The 10,870-nt window shown below is 31.7% G+C and overlaps 3 protein-coding genes across 3 annotated transcripts in view; 2 read left to right on the top strand and 1 right to left on the bottom strand.

Moving 5' to 3' along the window:
• Nucleotides 1–10,870, bottom strand: part of Samuel (SAM-motif ubiquitously expressed punctatedly localized protein) — a 215,141-nt gene that overhangs the window by 193,074 nt on the left and 11,197 nt on the right. The window lies entirely within an intron of this gene.
• On the top strand, nucleotides 1,185–5,741 carry LOC136346560 (calpain-7-like). Its single transcript, XM_066295803.1, has 12 exons — nucleotides 1,185–1,773; nucleotides 1,978–2,198; nucleotides 2,610–2,770; nucleotides 2,835–2,944; nucleotides 3,000–3,292; nucleotides 3,346–3,536; nucleotides 3,589–3,819; nucleotides 3,873–4,114; nucleotides 4,718–4,923; nucleotides 4,983–5,191; nucleotides 5,248–5,480; nucleotides 5,536–5,741. Exons 1-12 carry the CDS (start codon nucleotides 1,529–1,531, stop codon nucleotides 5,678–5,680), a joined length of 2,487 nt encoding a protein of 828 aa, XP_066151900.1. The 5' UTR covers nucleotides 1,185–1,528; the 3' UTR covers nucleotides 5,681–5,741.
• Hpr1 (THO complex 1-like protein Hpr1) lies at nucleotides 7,118–10,704 on the top strand. Its single transcript, XM_066295804.1, has 11 exons — nucleotides 7,118–7,346; nucleotides 7,402–7,639; nucleotides 8,343–8,570; nucleotides 8,631–8,836; nucleotides 8,896–9,107; nucleotides 9,166–9,338; nucleotides 9,395–9,515; nucleotides 9,566–9,732; nucleotides 10,020–10,165; nucleotides 10,215–10,410; nucleotides 10,469–10,704. Exons 1-11 carry the CDS (start codon nucleotides 7,293–7,295, stop codon nucleotides 10,669–10,671), a joined length of 1,944 nt encoding a protein of 647 aa, XP_066151901.1. The 5' UTR covers nucleotides 7,118–7,292; the 3' UTR covers nucleotides 10,672–10,704.

Here is a 10,870-nt window from a genome sequence, read left to right as displayed (position 1 = left end):
GCAAACAATTAAAAAAATTAAGGTGTTTTATCCAAAATTTATTATATGACATCACTTCCAGTTATACCGTAAATGTCGCCGTTTTGGAAATATTTTGCTTGCATTCAAAATGGTCGATTCTAAACTGAAACCAAATCTTATTGGGCTGCAATACTGAGAAGTCCAACATTTTTTAATAAACGAGTTGCGTACCTAATCCTGTATTTAGTTCAATCGTTGATTGCTTTATCCGCTACCAGGCTATATTAATTTCTATCACCGTTTCTGGGACACCCTGACTAAAGGAATCAAAATTAAACTTATACAGCCACATAATCATTGAAGAAATGAAACAAAAAATAAAATTTGATCGTTTCTTCGATTATATGCTCTATTTGGTGACTGTTTATGCTCATTTCATTTCCTACCTATTCGTAATAATGAATCGCAATCAGCAGAATAACTGCAAAACAAATTTGCTCACAAATTTCCTGTTTGTGGGTTTATTAACTACTTAATATTCATTCTACCTACTTCTGCGTAAACGCTCCAAATTCCAAACTTAAAGTTCCTTCCAGTTGTTATGTGTGGAACCATTGAATGAAAATGTTATTCATTAGAAACAGGAACATATTCCAGAAAAGTAATTCCCTTAATTGAAAACCTTTAATCACTTCCTTAACAAATTTATACCGTCCTTTGCAAACAGGACAAAATTCTCATAGGTTGGATCAATTTCACTAACTAAAGAAGCAATAAAATCAATTACGTCTCTTTCTTTAATGTTGTAATGGTGCTTTACCCTCATTAGTCCATGTTACAAATTAAGAACGGATGCTACATATATTACATGTTATCCACAACTTTAAAATTTGTTTAACTTAAGAGAAGATTGGAACTTATGGTATTAACAAAGAAATCAGTTTGAGTATCGCATTAGAAATCTTATTTTTTGCTTTTATTTTTTAATATTTCTGAAAAGTAATACAATACGTTATTCGCTTGCTCAGTAGGGCTGAATTGTTTTTTGTAAAAATTTTTAAATTAAAATTATAAAATTTTTACGACAATTATAGCGTTCTTGAGAAATACTTGTCAATTTATTCTCACAAATACGCATTATAGAATTGATGAGACCAATGCTGGAATCTACCTCCATTATTACTAATGGAATTTTTTTTTGTATTTTCTCAAAAAATGTCACATTGTCAACATAAATATAACCTCCAATTTTTCTCAATTTGTTTATTAATTTAATTTGGCTTTTTCATCAATCTTAGCCATTTTAGTCAATTGCAGTTTTTATCAGTTTTTCCTTAAATAAATTTACATCCAAACAGTATTCTCTCCTCCTACTTTGCAGTGATTCCCACCTTTTACTGCATATATTAAAACATTGCCTTATATCATATCAATAATTTTACCAATCCTATGAACAGCAATGATTCATCGCAATTGTAATAAAATTGCATTGACAAATTTACCAAATTTTCATTAAGAATTGCGGCCCAATCTTTATTACTAAAACTACTTCGTTAAACACACTACAATGTCATCACCTGACCCAGAACAACTTATCGAAAATGCAATAAATGCTGCCAAAATAGCAGTGAAATTTGATCAAGAGGGGCAACTAACACCGTCAGCTTATTATTATGAAGTAGCTGCCAAGTGGCTAGATCAAGCTGCAGCCAATTTTAATGATCAGAAAGGTGATTCTCTTAGAACTAAAAGTCAGGAGTACAGAATTCGAGCTGAAGGACTGATTAATAGTGCTAAAAATGATATTGAAATGTAAGTATATGAGTAGAGTCTTTAGATGTATTTGTTAAAAGAAATATATTATGAAAAATGCTTTTATTATGTTATGTTATTACTTGTATTAAATATTTTTATTTTCTCTTGTCTTTTTCTGACAATGTCAATTTTGTAGAGTTTTGCCTCTAATTAATAGATTTTAATGTAACTGCATTATGGGAAATCTTTTGTCTATTCTAGTCTACCAGAAAATGAGGAGCACAATGAAAAGAAAATTGTAATTAAACAATGCTATTTTCTGTTGCAACAAGCCATAGAAGAAGATGAGCAAGGGGATAAAATGGATGCTATTGAATTGTATGCAAAGGCTGTAGAATATGTAATGAAATATCCAGATTTGTTACAAGGTGAATTGAAAAGTGTTGCTTTACAAGCCTTAGAGAGAGCAGAAACATTGAAAGGTAAGTAAATTATTTTTAATATTATAGTTATGTTCATAGCAAATGAATAAAGTAATTCTTAACATTAAGAGTAAAATTTTAGCAAATTACAGACAATAATGGCATTTATATGAGTGAATTAAGAAACTTTTTTTTAAGTTCTGTATACTATTTTTCTCACCATCTGCAAAAAGTGACTATCTGCATTTATTAGGAAAATGACCTTTACTTTATTGACTTAAAACTGAGGAAGTACTATAAATCTGCAACTATTTTAGAATTTCTTTTTGTGACTATTGTTTGTATTCGTTATGTTAACTTTGGTGGAAAAGTAGGAAGTTATGGAAAAATTTTGACTATTTATTAATTATTGAGCATAAAGTCAATTAAATCCCAAATTATAATTGAATGCATGTATTGGGTATCCTTCAGGCATCAAAGGAGATGTCACAGAAACACCCCCAGCTCCCATTAACGCGCCTGTAGACGCATTCAAATTTCCCGTACATTCTGCTAATGTTACTAATCAAAAACCAACCTCTTCAACAGCAAAGCGACCAGTTCTTCATAGGGGAACAAGTGCTCATTTGCAAGTATATTGTCGTTCTATAGTAAATAAAAGTCAAATTTATATATCAATTTTCTGTTGTCTCTTAGGTATCAGGCCAAGATACTTATAGTGATAAGGAAAAGGCAGTATTACTACATACTTCCAAGATAAATGGAAGGGATTATGTGCCTTTTATGAGTATTGATTTAAGTGAACGGTATTTAATTCAATAATTATTTTCAATAATCCCTCAAGTTAAAGGAAAAATTCAGATTTCAGTTCTCCATACCATTTACGGATAAAGATGGTTATTTATTGTTGGCTCCAAAACAAAAAAGAGAGTTATACAAATTTGTGCGCTTGCAAGAAATCAGTCCTGATCCATGTATTGTCCATGGAACCTTTCCCAATTATCTTCATATCAAACAAACTGTGATTTCTGACTGTTCCTTTGTGGCCAGTCTAGCTGTAAGTGCCCATTATGAAGCAAAATTTGGCAGAAAACTCGTAACCGCTGTAATTTATCCACAATCAAAAGATCGAAGACCTCTATACAACCCATTTGGTAACAACAATGTCTGCATTATTGCTATTACATCATTAAAAAAATTACCACAGGCAAATATATGATTAAACTGCACATCAACGGCATCCCACGAAAAGTTATAATCGACGATTATTTGCCCATAGACAGACATGGCAGGATTTTGTGTTCTTATTCAAGCAACAAATCCGAGTTCTGGGTATCACTACTTGAGAAAGCGTATATGAAAGTTATGGGAGGATATGATTTTCCTGGCAGCAATAGCGTGAATTGTCCTGGCATATGCCGTAAATTTCTGTGCAATTTTAGTTTTGTAGAATATTGATTTACACGCCTTAACTGGTTGGATTCCTGAGCGTGCAGGAATCCGCCTAGGAGATCCTGACTTTAACAAAGATTCACTTTTTACGATTTTGGAAACTAGGATCGCAAAAGGAGATGTGCTAGTTTCTGTAGCCACTGGGGAATTATCAGATATGGACGCAGAGAGAAGTGGATTAGTTGCCACACATGCTTATGCAGTTATGGATGTTCGAACTATTAATGATGTATGAAAATTCGCTTAAAATTCCTCAAAAACATTGATCAAATGAAGTTTTAGGTCAGATTATTAAAACTGAAAAATCCTTGGTCTCATTTACGTTGGCGTGGGAATTATTCTGAACTGGATTTGGTCCATTGGACCAAAGAACTGCAACATTTATTGAATTATGACCCGCATAGCGCGGCAGAATTTGACAATGGGGTTTTCTGGATCGATTACGATAGTCTACTAAAGTTCTTTGATGTGTTTTACATGAATTGGAATCCAGAGTTATTTAAGTTCACTTACTGCATACATCAGTAAGTTTTCTCTTCCCATGAACAGTTTATTAATGCATTTTAGTTCCAAGTTTTGAGTGTTGTAACTTAAAAGATAATTGATAAACAGTGTTAATTAAGAATATGAGCAAAACTAGGTGGTCCACCTTTGAACAATTTTAAGGTCAAAATATCATATTAGCCTGACTTCGCAACATTTATGTTCTCAAACTACGTTCAAATTGAAATTTTAATTTCATTTTTTGGCTATATCTTTGTACAACAAAAGGGAATTTGGATGAAGTTTTGTATACCACGAAAGTCGATGATAAAAAATTCAAATATTTACTCACTTTTTCTGTTTATGCTTCAAAGTTTTTTGACAAAGGACTTTATTACACCTTGCGGTAGGTATAAAATTATATATTTTGAATCTCATTTTTAACTACATATTAAAACCTAAACAGAACTATGATTTGAAAATTATTTGGTGGTAGACGGTTCTTTTTTCGCCCTACTTCTTGCATTATGTTAATTGTTCATAGGCTCGGAGGACAGAGATCAATTATTCTTTGAATTACAGAATTCGAAATTTGAGTATAAAAGTCTCATTATTCAAGCTGGCCACACAATCATAATTTTCAGAATGTGGCATGCAGGTACAGGCCCTGCAAAAGACCTATACACAGTCGCAGCCAATCCTCAATTTTCGTTAAGCGTAACCTCCGAGGCTTCCGGAGCCGTTTGGCTTCTGCTCAGCAGACACATTACCGACATCGAAGATTTCCGAAACAACAAAGAATTTATCACGCTTTTCGTTTATAAAAATGGACGAAAAGTATTTTATCCTTGTAAGGAGAAAATTGAAATTTTCAGCCTGATTGATACAAAATGCCCAGATTTGTTACAGACGATCCCCCTCCCTACATCGACGGTGTAAAAATTAACAGTCCGCATTACCTGTGCAAAATTATTTTGACCCCCAATAGCAGTAGAGACTACACAATAGTAGTCTCTCAATATGAGAAAAGTGCCACCATTTATTACACTTTAAGGGCCTACGCTACTTGTCCCTTTAAATTGAGTGAAATTAAAGATCCATATATAGAAGAAAGACAGGTTCGAAATATAAAAAAAACACTATTATCACAGCCAAAAAATATATATTTATTTAGATTACAGGTGAGTGGAAAGGATCAACAGCTGGAGGCTGTCCTAACCATCCTGCAACATATCCTGCAAACCCTAAATTTCGACTGGATATTGAAAGCAACACTAATAGTAACCAACTGTTGCTGGAATTGAAAGGTCCAAAGCAATACCAAATAGGACTTCAGGCTATGATTAAACACGTCAATGATGAAAGTGTCAGTGCACCATTTAAAACCAAATCTTCAGGACCCTATAGGTAAAATTTAAATAAATTATGATGTAGACTTACTAACATTGCATTTTTATTTTAGGTCTGGATATGTGGTCTTGGAACTCTCGAACATTCCATCGGGTTCGCTGGAAGTCGTCCCGTCCACTTTTGTGCCTGGCCAAGAAGGACCATTCATTTTGGTCGTCAAGTCGTCGAGTTTATGTAGAATTAACCAAATACAGTAATTTTATTTACACATACTTATGTATGTATATGAATATTAATATATACTTAGTTATATCTTTATTTCTTGTTTCAAATATTGTAGAAATACGCAAAATTTCATGAATTTTACTTATTTTTAAAGTTGCGTAAAATGTACCCGATTTTTTTGTATATTTCAATAATGACGAATTAATGAGAATATCGCTAATTAAAAAAGTTTTGATTGAAATCAAAAGTAGAAATGTTGCATTTATTTATGTGCAAATACTAAAATATTACTCCTGCCTTTAACAATAGAATTCATTATTCAAAATTTTCAGTTGAAGGTAATACTAGGCTCCACCAATCGAAGGACATTCATTTAATCAGTATTATGGCACCTTAAATCCCTCTTGGTCAAATTTGACAATATTATTAGTACTTAATATATGTTAACTAAAACATAATAACGCTTTGAGATTTGAATTTATAGGAAATATAATAATTGAAAATTTAAATAACTCATTCAATGTTTAATTTACAGATTTTTAAATGACATTCTAATTTATGTATATACTTTTAAATTATACATTTTATATGGTATTTTACTTTTACTAAGTCTATATTGTTATTGGTGGCACATTGCATGTGCTCGGAAAATAATTCTAAAATACTCAGTTATTTAACATGAATGGAATAAAATAGACGTTTACAAAGCATGTAGCAGTTGATATTAAAGAGAACTAGTTATGATGACCCATTAGACTGATTAGGACTGTATCCAACAATTCTATTGTAAACTTCCACTTTAGTCTTTATGCCTGATGGAATTGGTGGGAAATCATTTGAGAAACATTTCTGCAATTTATCTTGTTGCTTCGTCTAAAATGAAGAAATATGTTTAGATTGAAATGAAATGATACAAACACAAAATACTAAACAAAGAAGATAAACTGCATTTCGCAAAACACTTTTACTATACTTATGTTATCCTATAAAACCTATAAATCTGGTTTAATCTTATAAATAACTTGCTATTCAGTGCAGCAAGAAGAGTCTTACTTTTCTTCTTAGTTGCTCAAACTCCACTATATCATCCAGTTTCAGTTCTATAGCAGTAGGAGGTCTTCGAAGCATGGTACTAAAGTTTTTATTTGAGGATTGATTTCACGTTTTTATTTGCAAAGCTCCTTTTCAAATCTGAGACACACTCAAAGTATCTATCTGTTAATAAAGCAACACAATTTAAAAAAATTAATCTGAAGATCTAAAAAGCAACATCAACAAACAAAAATAAACAAACCAATAGCAATCTAATAAATTAAAAAATATATATAATTTATCTGGTTTTAAATTCGACAAACACATTCTCTACAAAGACTACATAGAGCAAGAAGATTGATACAAAATTATAACGAGTTTTTGGTTGCATAACTTAGAGTCAGAATTGAAAGTCATTAATTCTAAATATTTCAACCTATCTTTTCATTGTTGTTGTTGCCATTGCTTCTTTCCGTATTTATCATTTTCTTACTTTATATAACAATTTAAAGCTAAGAAAGTAGTTTTACGGTTTTCAAAATCATAGAATGAGTACAAAGAAAAAAAGTTTAATATAACATATAATATCAGTAAACGCGCTCGAACAACATAATGTCCTCATCCAGAGTACAAGCAAACTTCGATAAACTGAGAACAGAATTCAAGGTATCTACAATTAAAACTATATGAAGTTGATTAAACATATTTCCTTCCTTAATAGCAATCCCTTAAAACCACCTTCAGCAAGGGCAACATAGAACTTCTTGATACTCAAATCAGTTTTTACAAACGTACAGAAGCAGATATCAAAACCCCACTTGATGAAGCTTTTAGGGATCTTTTGCTTGACTTATTAGCTGAAGAAGTTGGAGTCGAATGTTTAAAATCATTTGTTCAATTTTCCATTCAATCATGCAGAAAACATTTGATCACTCCTACAATGCCAGTAGTGTTATTGGGTATGTATATATATATAATTAAAGCAATAATTTTGTAAGAAACATTTAATAACTGATACATTTTTCATTTAAAGGCAAAAACTTGTTAATTGTATATATTTAGACAAATTTTTAATTTAAGATATTAAGGCACAATAAATTTTTCATCAGCATATTGATGTAGGCTCCTTATGATGTCTGCAAAATTCTTATGATTACTTGTAGTCAAAAACGACAAATCAAGTCATTCAAGTAAGGGCAAAAAAACCATAAAAGAAATGCACAACTAAATTTAGATATATACCAGGGAAAAAATATGCCTCTGTAAAAAATTAAATTGCATGCAATTGCTGACAATATGATAAGACAGCCATTGACCAAGATTCTGGTACACTTCTCTACTGAAAAATATTTTTGGTTCTTCAAAAACTTGCAGTGCTGTTTTAAAAGATGTGAAACCTTTATTGGAAGCAAGCTGATAAAGTACTATGTGATTAAAATTGCCCTTAAATAGAGTTAATAATGGAAGTATTATAATGCTAATTAACAAATAAAGTACATTATTTATCACTTCTTTTATCTATGTAAAAAATATAGAAAATGATGGTTTGCCTAGAGCACTCCATCCACACTAAGTGGCATTTGGAGAATTCTGAATGTTTGCTAATCAACACTCTGTGAATCCGAAATGTGTGGATATTGCTATTTTATTTTTGTTATTCAGGTGATATATTTGATACACTGACCTTAGATGCGTGTCAAAATATGTTCAGTTTTGTTGAAGATAATGTACAAATCTGGAAAGAGGAGCTCTTTTTTACTGGCTGTAAAAACCATCTTTTGCGTCTTTGTAATGATTTGCTCAGGCGCTTATCCAGAACCATTGCCACAGTATTTTGTGGTAAAATTCTCTTATTCTTAGCAAAATTCTTTCCATTTTCTGAGAGATCAGGTGGGTTTTTAAATACCTATTTTTTAACAACAAAATGTGTCATATTTATTTCTCTGACAGGTTTGAATATTGTAAGTGAATTTAACCTGGAAAATGTTACTGAATATGGTTCAGACACTGCAGATGATGTGGTTACAGAAATAATTTCTGGAGATCAAAAACATGTCATCGACTTCTCTTTTTATTGCAAATTTTGGCAACTGCAAGACTTTTTTAGAAATCCTAATCAGTGTTATGATAAAGTTCAATGGAAAATGTTTTGTTCTGTAAGTTTTCCCATACATAAACTGGATTTAAAGACAATAAATTAATTAATATCTTGTAGCACTCCGTAAACATACTAAACACATTTCAAGGCATAAAACTAGACTACATATCTGCGTCGGAACAATCTACAAACGTCGGATATTTTGCCAAATATTTGACCAGCCAAAAGCTATTGGATCTCCAATTGAATGATGTCAGTTTTAGGAGATCCGTTTTATTACAGTTTTTGATTGTGTTTCAGTACTTGACCTCATCAGTTAAGTTTAAATCGTAAGTTTTTGCTTTAAACCTACATTTCTGGAAGATTTATGATAAAAAAAAACTTCAGAGATAATTACGAATTGAAAGCCGATCAGAAAGAATGGATTCAAAATTCTTCTGAAAAGGTATATAATTTATTAAGAGAGACACCTCCAGATGGCGAAAATTTTGCTGTAATAATCAGGAATATCCTAAAAAGGGAGGAATTATGGAACACTTGGAAAAATGATGGTTGTCCTGGTATATTGCCTTTAACATAACTTGACCCTAGAAGGTCAAAATGTGTTTAATTTTAGAAATAAAAAAGTTTTTGCCACAAAACGAATCTATGGAAATGCCAGCAGGCAAAAAATCAGGAGTTTTTGTTGGCGATTTAATAAGGGAAGCGCATCGTGAGAAGAAAAACTATTTGGGGAAGTATGTATTTTTAGGTTTTCTAAATTTATTTAAATATGGATTAAAATCAGTCCAGATCTGACAAAGTTATGGAACATTTGCCCAAGCAATTTGGAAGCTTGCAAAGACAGGGACTTTCTGCCTTCTATGGATGATTACTTTGCAGATGCTATTAGCCAAGTAGAATCTGGTGCAGCTGTGAAAGATGAGGATAATTTATTGAAAGACAGTAACTTTGGTGAGTATTGAAGTGGTATTATACTGTTTGAAAATGATAATCAATTGTATAATTAAAACTTAGAAGTTTTCAACCTATTGCATTTAGGATAAGCAGTTAACCTATTGCCATCTGGACAAAATGATGAATACAGTTTTTTTTTCCTTAAAATTATTATTTAAGTGTATGGTGGTTCTACTTTTAGTGGTTGCGTTACTGATGAATCGATAGAAAAATGATGATAAATAAAAAAGGAAACTAAAATTGTATTAATAAATAATACATTATCCATTTATGCCTTTTCATAGGATGGCGGGCTTTGAGACTTCTCGCCAGGCGCAGTCCGTACTTCTTCTCTATCAACACTCAAAACCACCCGTTACCGAAATACTTGGAAGTCATGATGCACAAAATTGCCCACGAGAAACCCGGTAGAAGCGAAGAAAATAGTCAAGTAAGGAAAATATTTATTTGTTTTCAATTAATACCAAGTGAGGCTTTAGGAGGCTCAAACTGAACAAGAAACTGAAGATAATATTTTCACGGAGGAACAAAACCCTGAAGATTTCAAACAGAATGAATACTTCACCGAAGAAACCAATCAAAGGAAGGAACGACCCAAAGACATTAATATGGAGCGATTGCAGACACTTATCGAAAAAATCGCTCCCGATTGGGAAAAGTTAGGCACCAAATTAGGTAGTTTTTAGACCATTATTTTCCGTTTCAAATAATTTTATTTCTTGAAATTTGGCAGGCTACCAAGCAGATGAAATTGAATGGTTTAAAAATGAAAACCCAAAACGTTTTGAACAAGCCAAACATATGATGAATTTGTGGTTCGAAGACGATGAGGACGCAAATCTAGACAACCTCCTGTATATTTTAGAGGGATTGGACATGACTGAAGCAGCTGATGCTGTACGCAATGAATTATTGAATACAGCTTCAGAAAATTAAGTCAATTCTTCAATAAAATTGTTTAGTATTTTAGTTTTATTAATTTTATATTGCGCCTAAATTCAAATGATCGTAATTTTTGCTTGAGATAATTTTTTACCAATAAGAAACTCGAAGAAAATAGGTGTTTTATTTTTTAAGTAAAGATTAAATTTACTGCGTTTTGTCTTTTATTAATTCTATACTGAAGACAAAGATG

Source organism: Euwallacea fornicatus, chromosome 23 (genome assembly GCF_040115645.1).
Source record: "Euwallacea fornicatus isolate EFF26 chromosome 23, ASM4011564v1, whole genome shotgun sequence".
Lineage (NCBI taxonomy): Eukaryota > Metazoa > Arthropoda > Insecta > Coleoptera > Curculionidae > Euwallacea > Euwallacea fornicatus.
The sequence above is the reverse complement of the archived record's forward strand: the minus strand, read 5'-3'. Positions and strand labels throughout refer to the sequence as shown.

Coding starts and splice junctions, on each gene's coding strand:
- LOC136346560 (XM_066295803.1), top strand. CDS start 1,529: ATGTCATCACCTGACCCAGAACAACTTATCGAAAATGCAATAAATGCT. Junction 2,945..2,999: donor AGTATTGATTTAAGTGAACG/GTATTTAATTCA, acceptor GGAAAAATTCAG/ATTTCAGTTCTCCATACCAT. Junction 3,537..3,588: donor ATTTTCCTGGCAGCAATAGC/GTGAATTGTCCT, acceptor TTAGTTTTGTAG/AATATTGATTTACACGCCTT.
- Hpr1 (XM_066295804.1), top strand. CDS start 7,293: ATGTCCTCATCCAGAGTACAAGCAAACTTCGATAAACTGAGAACAGAA. Junction 8,837..8,895: donor AATGGAAAATGTTTTGTTCT/GTAAGTTTTCCC, acceptor AATATCTTGTAG/CACTCCGTAAACATACTAAA. Junction 9,516..9,565: donor AAGAAAAACTATTTGGGGAA/GTATGTATTTTT, acceptor GATTAAAATCAG/TCCAGATCTGACAAAGTTAT.